The 21,305-nt window shown below is 44.3% G+C and overlaps 1 protein-coding gene across 1 annotated transcript in view; it reads left to right on the top strand.

Moving 5' to 3' along the window:
• Positions 1 to 5,818: 5,818 nt before the first annotated feature.
• Positions 5,819 to 21,305, top strand: part of LOC133343863 (uncharacterized) — a 31,453-nt gene continuing 15,966 nt past the window's right edge. The window contains exons 1-6 of the mRNA XM_061553796.1: positions 5,819 to 6,151; positions 8,545 to 13,528; positions 13,811 to 13,906; positions 16,214 to 16,447; positions 17,899 to 17,921; positions 20,103 to 20,230. Of these exons, the coding sequence (XP_061409780.1) occupies positions 6,006 to 6,151; positions 8,545 to 13,528; positions 13,811 to 13,906; positions 16,214 to 16,447; positions 17,899 to 17,921; positions 20,103 to 20,230 (5,611 nt within the window). The 5' untranslated portion in view covers positions 5,819 to 6,005. The remainder of the gene's footprint in view (positions 6,152 to 8,544; positions 13,529 to 13,810; positions 13,907 to 16,213; positions 16,448 to 17,898; positions 17,922 to 20,102; positions 20,231 to 21,305) is intronic.

Here is a 21,305-nt window from a genome sequence, read left to right on the forward strand (position 1 = left end):
CCTCCCCCCCACCCACACCCCAGCGCTCGACGTCATGTACGCGCGGAAGCTTCCGCTAGAATGACGTCACGCGCGGAAGCTTCCGCTAGAATGACGTCACGCGCGGAAGCTTCCGCTAAAATGACGTCACGCGCGCACGCGCGCGGGCGGGAGCGGGAATGACGTGCCCGCCGAGCGCGCGGGAGCGAGAATGACGTCGGGCGCGAGCGCGGGAAGAGGGAATGACGTCACGCGAGCGCGGGAGTGAGAATGACGTCATGCTCGCGCGCGGGAAGGGGGAATGACGTCACGCGCGCGCGGGAGAGTGGACACGATGACGCGCGAAAGGGGCAACGCGGGAGTGAGTAGCGGGGGGGGGGGGACAAGGTAAACGCGCAACCAATCGGCGATCGCGGCGACGTCACAAAAGCTTTGGGGGGTGACGTCACGCGCGCCTGCCGAATATTGACGGCACGCGCGCGGGTGACGTTCGCCGTCGTTTGAAAGAGTTCCTCATGAACCGCGGGTGAAGTGAATCAGCATCTTTATTTATACTGCAGGGTGGAATCCGATGAGCTATAAAGCTCTTGAACACAGATGTCCTGTAGGAGCACGGGGTTAGAACGTTACAACAACAAACAATGCAAAAAAGTATAGAAGAGGTAAACAAATAGCTTTAAAAGTAAATACAAATAAACAAAAAAATTTTACCAGGTAAAGCCCAAGTGAGCTTTAGCTTCTTTTTTTCAGAAGCGACTAATTACAGCTCAACGAAGTGGCTCATTAAACATAATTATTGAGGAATGTGTTGAGCGTTTTTATTACAGTAGATGGGTCTCATATCGCGTGTTCTCCCAAGCACGACTCGTTGTGCACTGCGTGCGGTGGTGATTAAATAATCGAATTGAGCACGAATCGATTAATCGACGCATCAGCTTGAGGGACACGAGCATGTTGGAGTGACGGCATTTTAGAGTACAGTGATCCCTCGTTTATCGCGGTTAATGGCGACCGGAACCGCTCGCAACAGGTGAAAATCCGCGAAGTAGGATTGCCCCCTAGGAATTTCCGTATATGTGTGTGTGGGTACCATAATGTTTAAAATATGTATATTTATACTTTATATATATATTTTACTTAAATCTATTTAATTATAAAACCTTAATATTATACATTCACTCTCTCTCTCATACGATACGTATTATGGTGTTCTACACTCACCAATGACAGTAGTATCTTGAGACTTGACTCCAGTAATGACGACGACGACGACGATGACAATGACGATGACAATGACGACGATGACAGACCTGTGTGCAGTTCGATGAATGTGATGAGGAATGATGATGATGATGGTGTTACTGCACAGGTATAATGAGGCCTTTAAATCAGTTCGAAAAATCCGCGATGCACTGAGGCCGCGAAACTTGAACCGCGAAGTGGCGAGGGATCACTGAATTCGTCTGAACTGCTTTATGGTGTTGCCTTCATATCCACATCTCCAGTTTCTTCAGCCTCCCACTTTCCCCCCCCCCCCGGCATTTGCCTTGCTCTCCTAGCTCGCCCTACCCCACACCCCCTCTCTATCTCTCGTGATTTAATTTAATTTATTTTCTACCTACGTGCCTTTACCGAAAGAACCAAAGAGTATATGGATCCCTGCAGTCACGAAAACTCCAAATCACGAGCATCAGTCGCAACGCTCTCTCTTGACAAAGTCGACACGTGAACAAAAGGGCATTGTGGTATCTAAAACAACTCCCGCCGAGTGTTAAAGTTTCACACCCTCTTGAATGTTGAGTTGCATTTTTAAGTGTAAGTTTGACCCTTTATTATTCTGGATTTAGACCTCAGACGTGTGTTTTGCGTGTACTTCCCCATATGCAGTTCCGTATTGGCGTATGTCAATGGATAATTTCACATTTGATTAAAATACATTTATTGTTACACTGGTGTGTATGTAAAACGCAAGGGAAGCCTGCTTGGTTACATTGAGAACAAGGCACTCAGTTGAAATGGCCAGCGGAAGGCGATGTAAGTGAAGCTTCTAATCACATCTGGGTGCAAATGGGAAATATTTGCCAGCATCTGGACAGCCTCCGTAAAGTTAAGCGGGGACACATCAGACAAATAAGAACTACGGTGATCTCACTGGGCTCTTGGTTGAAGAAATAAAATTCTATAAATTTCATATCTGTACGTATGTTTCAGTTTCATTTATTAGGTATAACCCTGTGAGCCATGCGGCTCTTGACTCGGGTGCAACTGCAACCAAACAAAAATATGAACAAGAAACATCTTAAAGTGACTACACGCGAACAGAAAAATCCTGGAAAAACAGCAAAGTCTTCCAGAAAAATACCGTATTTCAACGCTGTGTGCAAAAATCCCGGTGGAATGCAAGTCAAACAATAACAACCATAAGACAATGTAGATTAAAGTTATCAGGCTAACTCTGTACTACAACAAACAAACATGGCTAAACCAAAACGTTTTCAAAATCACCAAAATAAAGCTATACAAACAATGTAACAGTGATCATAGGAACGATATACATGTGGTGATATCATCGGGCTCTCTCGTGTTTAAAGAGAACATGCTTTCTTAGTGGTTTCACCAAATTCAACAAATAAATAAATGTGATTCTGGCCATTGTATGGAGCGCTTACAGCATAGAGGACATAATAGCAGGGTTCGTTCTACCAGTCTTGCACTCGTCACATAACTTGAGTACATTGCCACTCTGTCCCAACCCTTTTTCCCATTAGCTCATTACATCCTCCAGCAGATACAAACCTTCTCACTCCCCCATCATTCTCAAACACACTCCTGCGGAGGGAGCTGGTAGGAACGTTGGGTTGCTCGGTCAATGGCCAGGGTCAACGGCGGCGTGGTGTATTCCGCATATATGGCCGACTGTGAGGGCGGGCACAAACCGGCGTGAGTAGGTTAAACGTTGAGTTGTATAAGGGCACCACGGGGTGACCAGCCCCTCCCCACCCAGCCTCACCCCTCCCACCCCCCACCCAGTCCCACCCTCCCCACCCAGCCCCTCCCCACCCTCCCCACCCAGCCTCTCCAAACCCGACCCTCCCACCCAGCCCCTCCCCACCCTCCCCACCCAGCCCCTCCATGCACGACGGACACAGTAATCCCCTGTGGGCTGGTGTAACCAGGAGGTTCCTACCAAAATAATCATAATCTGCTCTCCCTGCACCACGGTCTTTGACTCGCTCTTTCTCCAGTCGAATCCCTTTGATGATACAGCACTTGAATTGTGTGTACCTCATCAGTACTGTATCTGCATTTTCTAGCTGCTTGTTTATATATCCGTCTTAGCATGTTCTTCCTTTGAATTTTTTTCATTTGATCTCATTATTTATAAAGCTGGAATTTTTTTTAAATGAAATAATCGCACTACCACTACAATGACAATAGTTTAAAGCGATTTGAAGCATATTTTATTTTCAAAATGGAAGTATGGTTTTGGGGGGGGGGGGGGATTAGCTGATTAATAGTTCAGATAAGGGTAAGTGTAAAGTAGCCAGGGTGGCGGGGGGCAGGAGATTAGCTGATTAATAGTTGGCATACAAAACCATTTGCTAATTTTAGACGTGCTCCAGTCAACTTTGACTGGCAAAACAACACTCGTTGAAGAAAGGCATATTAAATGTTATAAACTTGCTATTTTTGTGCGGGTTTACTTCTAAGCTTCCACATTCGTAAATAACTAGGAAAACGTGATTTTGACATTCGTGGAACTGTAGCATTAGGAATAAAAAAAATACATAAAGTTTGAACATGATATATATTTTGCATGAGAAATTCAGCTCTCATCATCCACATCAATGGATAATGAACTAACTGTGCATAAACCGAATACATACATACACTACACAGCATACCCAATACCACAGCGCCTGTATTTTTACCAATATATCCAAACAGGGAGAACATTAACGCCCCATATGAACTCTTTGACCAGTGTGTTGTATTCAGCATACAGTGCACGATTAGACAATCGCATTTAAAGGTGAGAAACCCTTTAGGCAAGTGTAGTTCGTAAGAGGGATGTCAGACAATTTGAAGTCTTAACAGTCGTGAGAATTATTTTATTGTTTTATTTTTATTATTTTATTACTTCCCTTCTACGTGACTTTACCGAAAGAACCAAGAAGTCTTAACAGTCCCATTTGCTTAAATGGGCAATGGGATGGCGTGCATCGCCATTGTAAATTCCGCACTCCAATCGTGGTGGGCCAGTGTTTTTATACGACCAGTGTCAACTTGACCACAAAGCTGTACACCTTTTATTGACACCAGAAAGTTAAATAATAATAATAATGTCAATCCTGGATAAGGGCCTACTCTTGTCGTTCGTTAATGCTTCCTGTGCATACAGTGTGTGTGTATTTCACAGTACATTGTCTACAATCTATAAACAATTTTGTATAGGAAGTGTTTTTTTAGTAGCCAAAAATATATAGTAATTGCTTAGTCGTGAAACACGATTCTCTTTCTTTGCAGAACAAAACTGATCAAACAGCACGGCTTAATCATTCTTACGTGTCTCGTAACTGAACATCATGTCCAAAATCAATAACGGCACGGCGAGATCATATAAAGCAATCACACAGAGCACACACTACAGTGCATGGCACACGACAATACACGCCACACACGACAACACACAAAGCACACCATTTGTTTATTATCGTTCCCACAGATACAGTAGCGAATATTTTGGAGCACAGCATTTATAATTTCCTTTAAGGGCATTGGTATCATCCAAAATAATGTGATAAGTTGATTCTGCAACCAAGCCCAGCATATATTTAGAACACCCTTTACCAATACACTGCTGGATGAAGCCCTCACCATGACATGTTTGTCATGAAAGTTGTTTGACCATACTTCACCAGGATCAGTTCAGATGTCACCTGTCACTTAAGGTAGCCGTGAGTGGGAATCAAACTCAGGTTGCCGGGTTCGTAGTGCAGTGCGCGGACCACTGCGCACAACTCTGCAGAATATTAGAGCAGAAATCTAAGGGCAATCTTAAGCACTCAAGTAAAGTATAATGTTATTCCATATCCCAATCGGAGATTATTAATACACTTTCAACAGTTTTTTTAAGAGTGCTTTAAAATCAATGATGTTCCATAAGCATTTCTGGCAAAATTACGAATGTATAGGAATCTCCATGAATCTTGAGAAAAATATTGGCCATGGCAGTTTATTGTAGTTATTTAACAATACCACAATCTCATTGTGTTACTTTGTTAGAGTGCATTCCTGTCGTTCAATTCTCAAGTGCGCAGTGATCTGCCTAATTTATATATTAACATATCGTGGTACACAGTGATTGCTTTATGAAGATACAATTCCCTGCGATAGGCATGTTGAATTCCAGTACTCTACCAACAATTGAGATGAGTACTGCTGCTGATTTGGATAAGGGGAACACACTCCCTTATTTAATGAGTGGCATGGAATTGCTGAAAAGCGTACTATTCCTACGGGGAGAAGAATTTGCTGTTCTTTCGAAAGTTCACGTGAAAAGGGAGGACCGGCAAAGACTTAGCAAGTGTGTGCACACGTTAAAGTAATTTACTCCACCATAAATCACCTTAATTCACAAGCCCCTTCGGAGCAGTGATACACAGTGGCCTGTGTGCTCCACGTTGACTTCGTAAACTCTCTCGCCCTGGCCGTTATTTGACACCGGTGGCGGTAACTCTGTCAGTCACGTGGCCAGCGTTGGCATTCCGTAGCGCACATAGTTCTGGCAAAGCGCAATGGGTTTGCCAGATGCCACTTGTCTCCCGGTGCCTGTCGTGGGTGGCTAACTATATCCGTGGCGGAGTTGCGCCTCACTGCCGCGTCTCCCACCACGGCGCGCGTGTCATTTCCGCGCGGGGCAATGGTAACAACGCTTTAGCTCCTGACCTTCAAATTTTAATTTTGTGTAGACCACCGAAACACAAGTAGGAGTGGGCTTGCTGTTGAAGATTTGTGAAGTGAACATGATGGCCGCAAAAATGAACCCGAAGATGGATACGCGGCATGGAAGAAACTCTATCCCTGGATTCTCTCGTGAAGTAATGTCTCCTGACAGTTCTTACCAGGAGAACTTTTTGGATGACAAGGATCTTCGAGAAATGACCGAAGGGTAAGAAATTGCACTGTTGGGAATATTCCTAACCATGTCTACTTAACTTGCATTTTATTTCGGCTATCTGAATTTATGCACGGTGTTGATTTATGTCAAAATATGTCGTTGTTGCTGCTGGTAGTTTCATTAAGCTAAAGTAATTTGGGTTCTCAAAACGACTGGATATATTCAGCCAAAATTTACAATTTGGTAAGCAATGTGTCCATGAATTACATCTTAATGACTATAACGTACAGTAAAAGCACATTACGGCTTTAAATAGTTGTCATAAAGCAGATGTGTGGCCTTTATCGGGTAACATCCATTTGATAAATTACGGCCAGTAAATCTACTGTGTAATGTCACTTAGAGCACAGTGCACTATACTATTTACCTACAAGAGGCCTGCAACTTCAGAGGCACTTGAGGGGACAGAGCCCTGCTACTGGAAGCATCACGCGCTTTCAGATGCGCTTGTGCGGTTGTCTGGAACGCCTCTTCCGATATTAGGAAGCCACTGGAGCTATGCAGATTGAAAACTCATTCCTTTAGACCTGTTTTTTTGTGTTTAGTTTGTTGTCCTTTCCCCGCATCTCCGATCAGCACGATTGACTATGTACGGTGTGAAAGAAGTTCAACATGTATACTGATATTGTAGTCAAGTCAAGTATGCAGTTTATTTAAAATTGACTCTGCAGACCCCCCCCCCCCCTTTCCGATTATTTTGTATAACCCCCTCTTTAAAAAAACGCTCATGGTACAGGATGGCTCTACAATGTTACATAAAAAATTCCATTGAAGGGAATAATTGGCCAAACAACAAACAATTGTGAGACCTTAATCATGTAACATTGAGAACATTGAGAAGAGCGTATGTGGTGGTGGATTTGACTATTGGTCAAAAAATGTAAGGATGATTAAATAAATAACATCGCATCATACATCTGCTGAATATCGCATGCTGCATTGATGAAAACAAGCTAGCTTGGTCTCTGAGACTGTTGTCATCGTTGACCCAAATAGAAGATACTAAATCCATAAATAAATATGGTATTACATGTGTGCATACAACATGGGTGTTTATGCTCACGTTCCTTTAGGTTAGGGTGCCATTCACAATGTAGTTTAAGAAAAGGCTTAACCGACCGAAATAATATCTCAGACAACGGTTAAAGACAAATGGTATTATTTCATGTGAGCTGTAAATTATTGACGGCTGAAACGTTTCCATGCACCTTGTTTTCACCAAGATTGCTCTATTTTCAATGTGGCACGCACATCTATGTAATTGTGCATTGTGCAATTAAACTTTAACTTGACGAAGCGCGCTATTCTTAGGCGTGGTGACGTAAACGCTGCAACAGCCATCCCCAGTGTGATGGATCGCTGCCCCATAGTCCAACATTTAATATCCATGGCTGTCGTGATATATGAAGCTGTGTGCTCAGCCCTTGCAAACGACCTTAGGAAATACTTGCCTAAAATAAAAGTGTTGCACTCAGCTGAAAACCTTGGAGAGGAAAACGCAGCACAAGATATATATATGTTTGTTGATGAGAGTGGACTGAGTGTTATTGGAAAAACCTTTGTATTGACGTATAATTTTAATAGGAGGTTTATCAGTATAGGTTTATATATAATCCTCTTGATATTCCAGCTCACCGTCAAAATTCTGAAGGCAATTATTATTGGAATGCAGGACTTACATTTATCCTTCAATATGCATTTGGCTGCTATGAATTTCCACGTGATAAGCCATTTCCTTGAGCTATCATTTGGCCAAGTTGCTTCTCAAAAAGAGCTACATCGCTCAGTGGGCCTTACCTGGTAAAATAAAAAAAAGTTTAGAGTTAAAAACATCTAATCACTATTTTATTTAAGACTACAATGATGCTGATAATAATGATTACAGTTATGATGATGACGATTGTGACAGATGCATTGATAACAAATATAATACAATAAGAACAATAGTGACATTTTTTGTATTTGGTACATTTTATTCGTGAATGTACTTGTTTGTGATTCCTACATCATAGCATGTAGTATGCACTGATTAAAACAAAGAACATGGTACAACAACTGAAAGTGTGGAAAGGGAAATGAAGAGGTGTATGCTTAGAATTATTTTGACAGACAAAAAGAGACAAAAACATGATTGTGGGCTACCCATATTTGTCCATTGGCGTCAAAAACAGCAGCATCTTCCATGCGATGAGCGGTGGATTGATCATGGTTGATGATGACTAGTGACACTGTATTGACAATGGTTATGGGAATGTCATTGACAATGATAATAATAATAATATTAATGATGATGATGACAAGATAATGAAAGTAACAACAATAATGCTGGCAAAAATGTAAATAATGATGACGATGACAGCTTGTGTTGGGTGATCTGTGCCCAGGTTCCGAACATGGACGAAGGACCCGGTGGCACAGCCGCACGTGCAGGTGGTCGTGTCGAGCCCGTCATTCTCCATGCTGAGCGCCCAAGGCAGAGACCGCGGCGTGTCCGTCCTGTGGGAGACGACACCCGACCCTCGTTCCTCCTCGCGTTCCTCCTGGACCTCGGGATGCAGCACGTCGGGCGTGTACAGCCCACCGCCGCAGCTGGCGCCGCCACCACCGCCGTCAAGGCCCCTGGCCGCGTCCCCCGGTCGCATCATCTTCATCATGAGCGGCAAAGAGGTGGTGCTGGGCAAGGACTGCGAGAGGCTCGCTCCACGGCCCCGAACCATCGCCTCCACCGCCGCCGCTGCCCCGGGTTCACGGCGGGTGCCGGCATCCGAGCCGGGCGATCAGCCATCGGAAGATGAGACCGCCGCCGGCTGGTACGCTTCGGGCGTCTTGTCGGCGGACGAGGGCGTTGGCATGTCGCAGGAGAGCGACCTGGAGCAGAGCGTCGGCCGCTTTGGTGCTCAGCGTCTGGCCGAAGAGTACGGTAAAGGAGATTTACTCGCCACGGCCGCCGCTGCCGCCAACGTGGGTTTTACACGAGCCGATCCGGTGGAGACGGAGAAGATTGCCCACGAAATGTCACTGCAAAAGGATGTCTCTTTGGCTCATGACTTGAGAGATGCAACGCAACTGCAAAAATCCACCTTGTCTGAAGCTTCCATTGAGTCTGTTGGTGAGCTAGTTGCAGATAGTCACGTGACTCCCGGAACACTGGTGGCAGGAGATGGTGGCGCGGTGGGTGATGGTGACGAAGTTTTTAGTGGGTTCACTCAAATAACGGAGGTCAGTGTTGCAGAGATTCTTTCATCTGAACCAATTAGTATCAAGAGCGCTTTCAAATCACCCGACGAGGTTAAAGATAACACACCGTCAGAAAATGCCAGCGTTCATGAATTTCAAGAGGTCACCAGTGTGACCGCTCTTGACACTGCCGTGCCAAGAGATGGGCTGATTGGCAATGAAAATAAAGTCGGCAGCCTTTCATTGGACAAAGGTCAACAGGGAGAGGCTAAAGATGACATCAAGGCTGAAGAGACAGTGAAGCAAGGTGCAGTGGTTGGAATTTCAACAACCGTGACTGCATCAGATGTGCCTGCTTTGTGTGCTGATGAATTCCTCCCTGCAGACACGGATAATGCCAAGGCGGCCGATTCAGTGTCACAAATACCAAGTGGGGCTTCTACTGAATGTGTAGAATCGGCGGTTGAAACTCCAAGCTTGCCATCTGTATCACAAGCAACAGCTGTGGGCATCACAGCAGAAGTCACGGTGAATGAGGATGGTAAAGATGAATCAGTGGATAGTGTGTCCAATATATCTTACGAAGTAGCTGCATCTGTTGCTCTTAACGCACCTAAAATTAACGTTGAGCAAGCCAATTCTGAAGTTCCTTGTTTACAACAGTTAGCTGAAACAGCTGCTAGAGAAAAACAAGACCACGGTGTCTCTGAAGTGGCTCCACAGGGTGCACGTGATGCAATATGCCGAGGAGCATTCGGCGTTAACGAAAACGTTGACGATTGGGAAAGAATCGCTGCGGCTGGCGACCAAGAGAGGGGAGGCGTAGACACCAAAATCCTGACCAGCGACAGACATCCAGCTGATGAAATAACAGGTGGCGGTGTGAAAAGACCCGATGACAGCCAACGGGGCTTTAACGCTACGCCTGACAGACACGACCCCCCTTTGGGAACCGGTAGCACCGACGCTCAAGCAATCTACGATGCTGATTATAGCGAAGGTCTTGAGGAAAGTAAAGAACCCATGGCAACCCAGGCGGAGATCATTTCAGGAGCAATCACTCCGAGGCAGACTGAGCATACGGCGCCGCTGTGCTATGAAGAATCTGTTTATCCACTGGAAAATATTTCAGGGGAACACGCTGTCTCCAAAGATAACGCCGCGGATACATTTGCAACTCTTGTCAAGGAATCTGAGGTGCAAATGTCAGAGCAAATGGCCACAGCTCAATTGGCACATCAGGCAGTGAAGCCATTCGAGGATATGGGCACACACGTTTCTGCAGAACGTGGGGAGCAACATGAAGCAAGTGACATACCTCCCGATGAACCGCTCACAAGTGAGTGCATTAATGCATCTGAAGTAACATGGGGTGAGGGTAATGCTGTGGGGATGGACACTGCAGAAGAGACTGTCGCTGAGGTTGAATATTTCCATGATATCACTGGCCAGGTGAAGGTGGAGGTGGAGCAGTCTGGAGATAGTTTGCAAGAAGAGGGAGAGGCAGCAGACAAGTTATCCGGCAAAGAATTGTATGAAGGTCTTATCACCGAGAGGCACGATGCGCCTATTGCAGGTGACAGACCAGAGCACGCGATCAGCGTGCCAATGTTTGAGAAGTCAATTGATAGAGAAGAAGCTCATCTAGAGGCTGAAATTATGAGATCACATGGATTCCCTGTCTCCATACAACAGGACACACAGATGGAGCCACTGACAGAGAAGCCGACAGATGCTGTTTCTGAGATCCCTACTCAGTTTGACAACAGTCTACAAGAAGGAACACATCAACCATGGGACGGTGGGGACCATTACACTCAGATTTTTGAACCCATACAAGCTGAGACCTCCACAGTCGATGTGGATGATCAAACACAAGGAGAAGGATATAGACCTATATCTTCTGAACCGTTTGTCGCTGAGGTTGAATATTTCCATGATATCACTTGCCAGGTGAAGTTGGAGGTCGAGCAGTCTGGAGATAGTTTGCAAAAAGAGGGAGAGGCAGCAGACAAGTTATCCGGCAAAGAATTGTACGAAGGTGTTATCACCGAGGGGCACGATGCGCCTATTGCAGGTGACAGACCAGATCACGTGATCAGCGTGCCAATGTTTGAGAAGTCAATTGATAGAGAAGAAGCTCATCTAGAGGCTGAAATTATGAGATCACATGGATTCCCTGTTTCCATACAACAGGACACACAGATGGAGCCACTGACAGAGAAGCCGACAGATGCCGTTTCTGAGATCTCTACTCAGTTTGACAACAGTCTACAAGAAGGAACACATCAACCATGGGACGGTGGGGACCATTACATTCAGATTTTTGAACCAATGCAAGCTGAGACCTCCGCAGTCGATGTGGATGATCAAACACAAGGAGAAGGATATAGACCTATATCTTCTGAACCGTTTGTAACGCAGGTGTCTGATGATGCGGCTGTCCCTAGTGACCCGAGGGATGCTGGCCAACTTGTATTGCCAGTGTTTCTCTCTGAGTTACATGAGGAGGAAATTCCTGATGAAGTCATTAAAATCAGGCCCTGCGATGCTGTTGAGAGTGAAGTGTGTGCCGCATTGAAAGAGCATGTCCCTGAGTGTACACACGCAGTCTTTACAGAACCTGCAACAGAATTGATGGAAGAGCCTCACATGTTGGGTCATGACACAATGGGAACATTGAAAGAACATATCAATGACAATGTTGATGAAGAAAAGCGTGTAGATTTGCAGATGAAAGAGCCTATAGATATATTGGATCAAAGATATTTGGGCACATTTAAAGAAGGCATCTTGGATGATGCTGACAAAGTTCCGAAAATTATTGTTACAGAGTCTGCAGAAGGTTTAGAGGAACGTGAGTCCTTGTCCTTAGGTGCCTTGGATGAAGAGGAAATTGGAAGACCTGGCGAGTATGTTGACGAAGTAACGATTACAGAAATAGAAAATGTGTATGAAGGTGAACCCGCTGAGGTCATGGACTATGAATCAATAGGAGCATTTAAATGGAGTACTGTAGAGGGCGATAACGAAGAAATAAAACCTTTTGTGATAGAACCTGCTGAGGAATTAGACGAATTTGAGATGCTAGCTGGCTTGGATCAGGAAAATATTGGAGTTTTTAAAGAGCATGCCCCTGGTGAGGACGTTGGTGAAGATGGAGAGATAATCATTACAGAACTCACGGCAGAGTTCGAGGGAGCTGAGGCGTTCGATGAATTGGATCATGACAACATTGGAAGACTCAGACAGCATGCTCCTGCAAACATGGATGAAGAGAAAAAAGCATTCGTCACAGAGCCTGCCGGAGACATCGAGGAAGTTGAATGCATAGATGTCTTGGATCAAGAAAATACTGGGGACACTAAGGAGCATGTCACCCTTGGTGTTGATAAAGAGATAAAAATTACCTTCACCGAATTTGAAGAAGATTTATACGGAGGTGAACATTTCGATATCTCGGATTACGAATCAATTGGAGCATTTAAAGATCACGGCCCCGAGAGTGCCGAAGGTGTCTTGGATCCAGAATGCATCCAAGCATTCAAAGACCGTGCACCCGAGAACGTTAACGAACACGCGCATACGGTCAGCGCTGGACTTCCGGAAGACCTGGGGAAAGAAGAGCCCACTGAAGTCATGGATCAAGAAGAAACACATGCATTTAGCCTAAATGACGATGAAATGTTTGATCAAGAGATGGACGAAGGTGTCACAGATTTTCTGGATGCAGAAGAAGGTTCATTTGAAGGTAGAATGGATGAGATCCACCTTGAGCTGGATAGAGAGGCCAGCTTGGGATCAGAGGTTCAATCCGAGGAAGGCATTGACTTTGAAGTGTGGAAGGCGCAGAGAGGATTAGGGGACTTTGCGGAACTGTATGAGCATGACATTTCCCTGGAGGCTGGAGAGTCCATCGAGGACCCGGATGCCTCGCTAATTTCAGTGGAGGACGAGGACTTTGACGATGCCATGGACAAGGAGGTCGAGGAGTACATGGACGCGGAGGACTTTGACATCGCCGCGATGCTTGCCGAGCTCGAGTCGGGCTCTGAGGCCGAGAGGAAGTTGAAGCATCCCGACGTGTACTGCATCACGTGCAAGAAGCCCATCCCGGCGCTCGATAAACTTTTCGGAGATCACAAACACCACAGGGTGACCGCTCTTAAGACGGCCGTGAGACTGATCAAGGTACCAGAGTGTATATTTTAAATTAAACACAAACACCATAACCACTATGACCGCCACCACAATAACCGCAACCACCATGACCGCCACCAAAACCACCAACCAAACACCAACCACGCACCTCCGATTAGCGCGGTTGGCCACGTATGGTGCGAAAGAGATTCAACATGCATACAAACACGCACGCACTGTGCATATGTGCGCACATGCACAGTGCACGATTTACAGTTGGGACATTGTTGGGATGTATCCGAGTGGCCTCTAATGAACGTGTGCGTTGTCCAGGCGGTGCTGAAGGAAAACACCAAGATCCTCATGGAACGGAGTAATGATGTCGTGGACCTTCAAAAACTGCTGTATGAGATCTCAGATTCCTTAGAGGCAAGTACTTTCGTTGCTATGAAATGGCAAAGTCACTGCTATAACAACGCAGTATTAGTACGTTTTCTGTTGGATTTCAATTCATGCTGACCTAACCTTAACCCAGTAAATACATAAATTATTCGCAAATGACAGTTTTTTGTACGTTTTTTTAATATCACTGACCATACAGAAGATACTGTTGAATAATATCAGATACCTTTATGACTGGCTTTTGTGAACTATGAAAGAGCATTTGCTTTAAGATAATACGGATGTTCTCAAGTCCAGCGAGTTAATGGTCGCAGCACAGCCAGCAGTAAGTTGCATGAAACATTTGCACCTCCAATTAGCACGGTTAGCTTCGTACAGTGCGAAAGAAGTTCAACATACATACAATACTGCCCGTTATTTGGCTATTCAGCGCTGTAAGTGCTCATTTGGCAGAGAGGCACAGAATCGCACTAAACCGTCTGCCGAAAATGCTATTTAAAGGTTGCTGTAATGAAAGGTTCTTAAGGTAGCTGCAGCAATGTGAAATATTGTGACGTCACTTTCAAGGTGCTTCCCCACCAATGCCTCTGTTGTTGGAAATTCTAAAAAAGATTGTGAATGTCCCTCTGCCTAGATTTTTTTGCGCATTTTTACACACACGATTGTATTGTCAGTGACTTGCTCACGCTACCACTAGAGGCAACTCAAAAATGTTGTTTAGCCTACTCTGCCACGCTGGTTAGATGTCTTGACAGAGGTTGGAGTACCTACACTTTAACTGACTTTAACTAACTACATGTTGGCCAACTAACAGTACATACAGATGAATGCATCACTCAAATGTTCCCAGAGATGAGTTCACAACCTATTTGCTGTACTGCCATCTCCTGGCAACCGCATAGTCCAGCAGGTCTGGGAGTTTCACAAATTCAATGTTGGATTTCAGACATGAGCCATCACACCCAGCGTTATGAAATGTCAAAGAAAATCAGCGATGTTCGGCATTAAACCTTGAAACTGGAGTGCTCGATAAACTGTACGTTAAGTTGCCAAATTATTCTGCGGGCCTTATTATAAGTGACTTTCCACGCTTTGAATAAACAACTGACCGGTGGTCATGGTCCCATCATATAAACACGCGTGCTTCGTGTGCAGTGCATGGGCACGGCTGTCATGGATCTATTTTGGGCAGACAAAACTCCCACCCGGGCAGTGTGAGTTCGTCCATTCTACGCCCATGACCTATTAAGGGAGGTTAATTTTAGAAATTGTTTAAATATATCAGTTGGCTCTTCATCACTGGCCACTGCTGGACGAAGGCCTCCCCATGGGAGTCTCATGATGCCACAATCCATGGCACTCCTTCACATCAGCTGATCTCACTACTCTATTTCCACCATGGTCATCCTCTGCAGCATGTTTCCTTCTTTGGTTCCGTTTCTGTCAGCAGTCTTGTTCTTTGGACATAGTCACTTATAATCGATGTGTCCTGCCTCGGCCCAATTACTTTCCGGAACCGTTAACATTATCTACTTAATTTGCACGTTTTCCCCGTTCCATGTTCCTATTTCTGTCTGTGAGTGTTGTTCCAAGCATGCATCTCCCCCATGCTTCTTTGTGAACTTTGCAGCCTCTGTTCCGTTTTATTTGTGCATGACCCTGCTTCTGATCAACGTCAGAGCAGGAATGCACTTGATTAACAAACATCTTCTTTTTGAAAGCACCTTGGTATGTTACTTTTTATGATCAAATTCAATTTGACGAAATAACTGTATCCTGCTTTTGTAGACTGCTTTATTTCTGAATTTTTTTATCCACATCCAGCTGCAGTCATTTATCTTTCTTGCGTTTATTTTGAGCTCCACTTCGCATCCCTCTTTGTTAAAGTTTTAATTGATTTTCCATAGGTAACTGGGTTCTTTCCTGTAAATGAAGCTTTTGGTAGGGGAGGGGGGGGACGACGTCAAATGATATTTGTGTTCAAATAAGCATCGGATATTGCTCGTCTCTATTGGTGGCCCTCAGTAGAAGAAATGCCACATTCCTGTGGCCAGCCATACACAGTGCATATAACGTACAGCTTTTCCAGTCCCATCTGTTTGGTAGGAGTTTAACTTATTCCAATTGACTTATTTCAGTTCACAGCGAGATGTATCCGCCTCGTCTTAAGTCACGGTGAGACACGTTGCCCCGTCCTGTTAGTCACAAGCGAGTCCGCTTCCTTTGACCGTCACATGTTTCAAAAACGGTGTCACTCCTTCCAAACGACAACCCGTGGTGGCCCGGGCCGGCGGTGATGGGGGGGGGGCGGTGGCCCGTGTCTCTGCGTCGCAGGAGAACTTCAACGAGCAGGAGCAGGCGATGCAGGAGGAGTTCGACACGCTCATGAGGGTGCTGTCGGACCGCTACGCGGAGCTGTGCGTGCCCCTCGAGGAGGAGAAGAAGGCCAAGCTGGAGGCGCTCTACGAACAGCTGGTGCAGTGCAGGTGCAGCCTCGAGAGCACGCGCGCTCTCATCGCAGAGGCACAGGCGCTGGATCCCGTCGCCGACCGCCTGGGCTTCCTCGTGGTGAGCGAAACTTCGTTTTTATGGCCTGGTGCTCCCGCTGCCCAGATTTGAAGCTTTTTCGTGACCGCAATGATTCATATTCTTTGGTGTTTTCGGTAAAGTCACGTAGGTAAAAAGTTTAAATTAAAATTAATAAAATTTAAAATAAAAATAGCTATCGTGCTGTGACGGTTCCACCTGAAGACGGAGGCTTGTGTTGCCTCCGAAACGTCGTGATTTTTATTTTTATTTTACTTTTATTAATTTTTATTTTTTACCTACGTGACTTTATCGAAAAAAACCTAAGAATATGCTCCCACTACCATTTTATCGCTGTGGGGTCACGGAGAAATTGAAAACATTGCGCAAACATTAATCGATGTTAAATCAACGTCAACTATTAAATTCCGTGCAGCATAAGTCGGGACGGGCAGGTTATTTTCACACCGATCATAGTACAATTACAAAATAATTAAGTTGAAATATGGAATATAATTAAAGTTAACTTAAGTAGGTGTGTAGCCAGCGTGGAAAAGTGAGCCAATTAACCCCCCAGAGGCTCTCAGTTTAATCTAGTGCAGATCCTTGGGCCAGCAATGGTGTGAACAAGCACTTGGTGATTTCGATTTAAAGCTTTCGTGACTGCAGGGATTCATCTTCTTGGTTCTTTCGGTAAAGTCACGTAGAAGGGAAGTAATAAAATAATAAAAATAAAACATAATAAAATAATTCTCACGACGTTTCGGCCACAACGCAAGCAGCCGTGCTCAGGTGAAGAATGGATTGTCAGCCAACCTGAGGACGGCTTCTTGCGTTGTGACCGAAACGTCGTGAGAATTATTGTATTATGTTTTATTTCTATTATTTTATTACTTCCCTTCTACGTGACTTTACCGAAAGAACCAAGAACACTTGGTGATTGTTGTGCCCGTCGCGGAGTTTGTGCGGGCGCGTTGCGTTGGTTGCAATTAAACTGAAGAGCGAGCGTTCATAGTCGTGTGTTAGCGTGGAAAATGTCCTTGCTTCTTCAAAAAATGCTCAGTGAACGTCGAGCTAACGTCAGGATTTCCTTCGCAGAAAAACAGAGAGAGTGGGAACTCGTAAGATTGTTAATTACGTTTGGTAAACTAACGATGATACGCTGTGATACTACAGAATTTTGAGAACATTTGCGATTTAAATTACACTTTACATCCTGTGTTTTGCAACGTGATGTTTTGTAAATAAGGCATCACGCGCAGTTTCAGAACAGGCAAATCCTGTAGCATATGGCATCATATCATTACCATAAAGCGCAGTAATTGTGTTGTTGACAGCATTGGAGAGGCACTGAGAGCAGATCTGCCTTCGCCACACGAACGCGATCGTTATAATTTTGCAATAAACGACGTTGGGTTTTTCGTAAACAATGTTGAATTAACCCATTGTTTTTGTCCCCTTGTGTATTTGAAACCTTTCTGGGTGTCCTAAAGTCTGCAGAAGATCTGAAAGCCAGGTAACGGTATTTATTTTGAAAGTGGCGTATGTGCATGCTATGCATATGGTCAATTATTGCCATCTCGTTAAAACATAGAAACAATGGAAAGTACTATAATAATAGGGTTTTCCCCTTTTTTATGGAAACAAAACTGAAACCTTTTTACGAGAATTCATGTCTGCATTAACCACAATACTTGCAGTCAAAATGCAAGCAAAAACACACTATGATAATATATGCATTGTCCTTGAAACTGATTGGTCCACACACAGGGACGGCTTTCTTTCTTAAGAAAGGGACGACTTCCTTTCTCAAATCAGTTTCAAGGACAATGCATATATTATCATAGCGTGTTTTTGTTTGCATTTTGACTGCAAGTATTGTGGTTAATGCAGACATGAATCCTTGTAACAAAAGGATTCAGTTTGTTGCCAGAAAAAAGGGGAAAACCCCTATTATTATATTTTGTTACTGGCAAAGGAGGTCTAATGATGAAACTGGATAGTACGTTGATAGACCTAAAGAATCCTTGCACGGAGCATCCTAGTGGTTATCTTTCCGTTTCCTGCGTCACCCTCGTGCACGCTTTGACCGTAAACCACGCGAGGTGCACGCATCCCCGATCGTATTTGACGCAACCACTGGGAGATCAATTGGAAATATAAGGCCCCTTGTCAGAGCCCTCTTCATCCTTTAATTTCATTCAATTTAAAGCGGCAGGACCGGCCGTGCATCACGCTTCAAGCCCGTCGTGCTGCATTTATATTAAGTGATTATGAGCGCATAACGAGTCCTGGCAGCAAAGATCCTTTCTTATGTCTGCTTCGTGCATTGCATTTTTCAGTTTACTACATGCCTAGTAATTGGGAAGCAGAGTTTGCAATTAAAAAAAGTCTTAAGTGTAACGTTACTTGCCATACATCCCCGCATGCGATAAATAGGGGTCAAAGTTTTGAGTAAAATCTCACAGCAACCTGTCCAACGTTGAGGCTGTTCAATGTGCCTGCCGTGAGCTAATCTGAAACATGTGCGTTGATATTAAGGGCGACATAACGAGTGTAAATGAGTGTGCGCTATTACCATCGTGTTCTAATCAACGTATCCCTATTCCAGAGACACAACCACGATCCCATCTGCTACTAACCAGCGGTTATGCATAGGGCAGTGAGTTGGTTTGGATGGTTTGCCGACCTCTGATCTCTTTTCGTTACCGCAAAAATTGCGTGGGAATTGTTCTGATCTTCTATTTTTAAATGAAAGAGGAAAACCTATCTGTTGTGTGGTAAACAAATGTAACAAGATTTTAGTCCCTGGCCCATTGACATGTAGCATAGAAATAAGTAAACACGTCATGATTCATCCCAGCAACGATTCATTTGATCCATTCAATTCAAGAATATGTTTCTTTTAGCTAATTTTCTCTTTTATTTGTCCTGTTTCTCGTCGTGTCTCATTTGTATAGTCGTGCTTGCTACACGAATGTGAATTTAACGTGAACATATAATTCGCAGACAATTTGCGTACGTTGTAAATCATCGATTCTTTCACGCGTGATTCAATGCATGCATCGTGAGCAAAATAATCCATGCATCATTACACACCTGATAAGTATAAGACTTGAGAAATATATTTCATACCATTTTGAAGGATTTACCAGCAGATTGTATAAATGCTTTCACACCTGTGCAAGTGCATATGTAAATGATGTCTTCATTGCTAGAAATGATGCTGAATAAAGGATGATGATAATTTATGTTCAGGTGCGTTATACCAACTGTACCTTCGGGCTAAAGTCTCTATGTCTCCTATATTGTTTTATTGCCCGCAGGATATTGCTTTTGGCACACGGCATCATCAACGCCGACTGATCATTATTACAATTGTAATTATATGAACGGCAAGAAATGTGCCATAAGAGCACAAATGGGAATGTTCCTCACGTGACTGGTGACACTGTGGTGGTTCATAATCATCGTTTTTGGGTTTAGATCGCGTTATTTATAAATGTGTCGTAGCCCTCCACCACCCGACACGGCCAATCAACAAAAAAAGTGTCACGTTGACAAAAGACAAATAGTTCACTGCTTTAGCCCACCGGTGTGTTGTAGCGTGAAACCACAACATTTACAATTTACATTGATTTTGAATAATTGGTCGCGAAAGCCTACGTGTTAAACTGACTGTGGTGGTTGTTTGCAGGCTGGATCTTGCATTAACAGAAGGACAAGTCGATCAGTTTCAGCCGAGCGCATCAGCGGAGTTCCAGAACGCGATGCCGGACCTGTCTCACGAGAAAAGCATTCTGGATGAGAGCAGCTGCGTGAGCGGTGAGGACTCGTGCTCATTAAATTTAAGAGGTCCAATCACTGTGTTCACATCCAGACAACTACGGAATCTTACGTGGGGGGATATCCATTTCCATCTCCAAGCACGAAGCAAGATGAAAGCTTTACTCATGTCAGGCTGCTCACAAATGAAAAAAAATATACAACACTGTATATCGGTTTAAAGCTTTCGTGACTGCAGGGATTCATCTTCTTAGTTCTTTCGGTAAAGTCACGTAGAAGGGAAGTAATAAAATAATAAAAAATAAAACGCTGTCGCCTCGACAGACCTGGTTTTGAATGCATTCAGACGCTGTCGCCTCGACAGACCTGGTTTTCACCTGAGGACGGCTACTTGCGTTGTGGCCGAAACGTCGTGAGAATAATTTTATTATGTTTTATTTTTATTATTTTATTACTTCCCTTCTACGTGACTTTACCGAAAGAACCAAGAAGACTGTATATCGGTTTCAGTAGAGATTATCTTGTAAAATTGAGTGACTCATAAGCGCTCTGCTCAGAAATAGTTTGCTCTCTGCAGAGTATGATTGTATAATGAAACAATATTACTGGCTTTAGTGTGCCTCGGAAATGCCGACTTAATTAACGTGGATTTGTAGTTGCTAGATGTCGCCACGGTGAGCACACTGGCCTTGCAATCCCAGTGGCCACCAATTCGATCTCTCTGAGCGTAATTTGCAACAATGGCAAACCTCTTAATTCCAACCCCTACATCTCTGTCCACTCACTAACTGTGAGTATGTCAATGTCAATGTCAGGTTGCACGTGGTGAGGTTAAGTGTGGGTACTTCCACCTCTTGCAGCGTTGAAGAGTAGGCCAAAAATACCCGCTATAGAATCCTGTCACCAGCAGCGGTGTGAGCAATTTATTACTTTTTCCTTTGTTATTATTAACTTCGAGAAAGATCTTCTTGGTTCTTTCGGTAAAGTCACGTAGAAGGGAAATAATAAAATAATAAAAATAAAACATAATACAATAATTCTCACGACGTTTCGGCCACAATGCAAGCAGCCGTCCTGCTTGCGTTGTGGCCGAAGGCTGCTTGCGTTGTCAATT

The sequence above is a fragment of the Lethenteron reissneri genome, chromosome 18 (assembly GCF_015708825.2).
Source record: "Lethenteron reissneri isolate LAM-NWPU_2019-01 chromosome 18, ASM1570882v1, whole genome shotgun sequence".
Lineage (NCBI taxonomy): Eukaryota > Metazoa > Chordata > Hyperoartia > Petromyzontiformes > Petromyzontidae > Lethenteron > Lethenteron reissneri.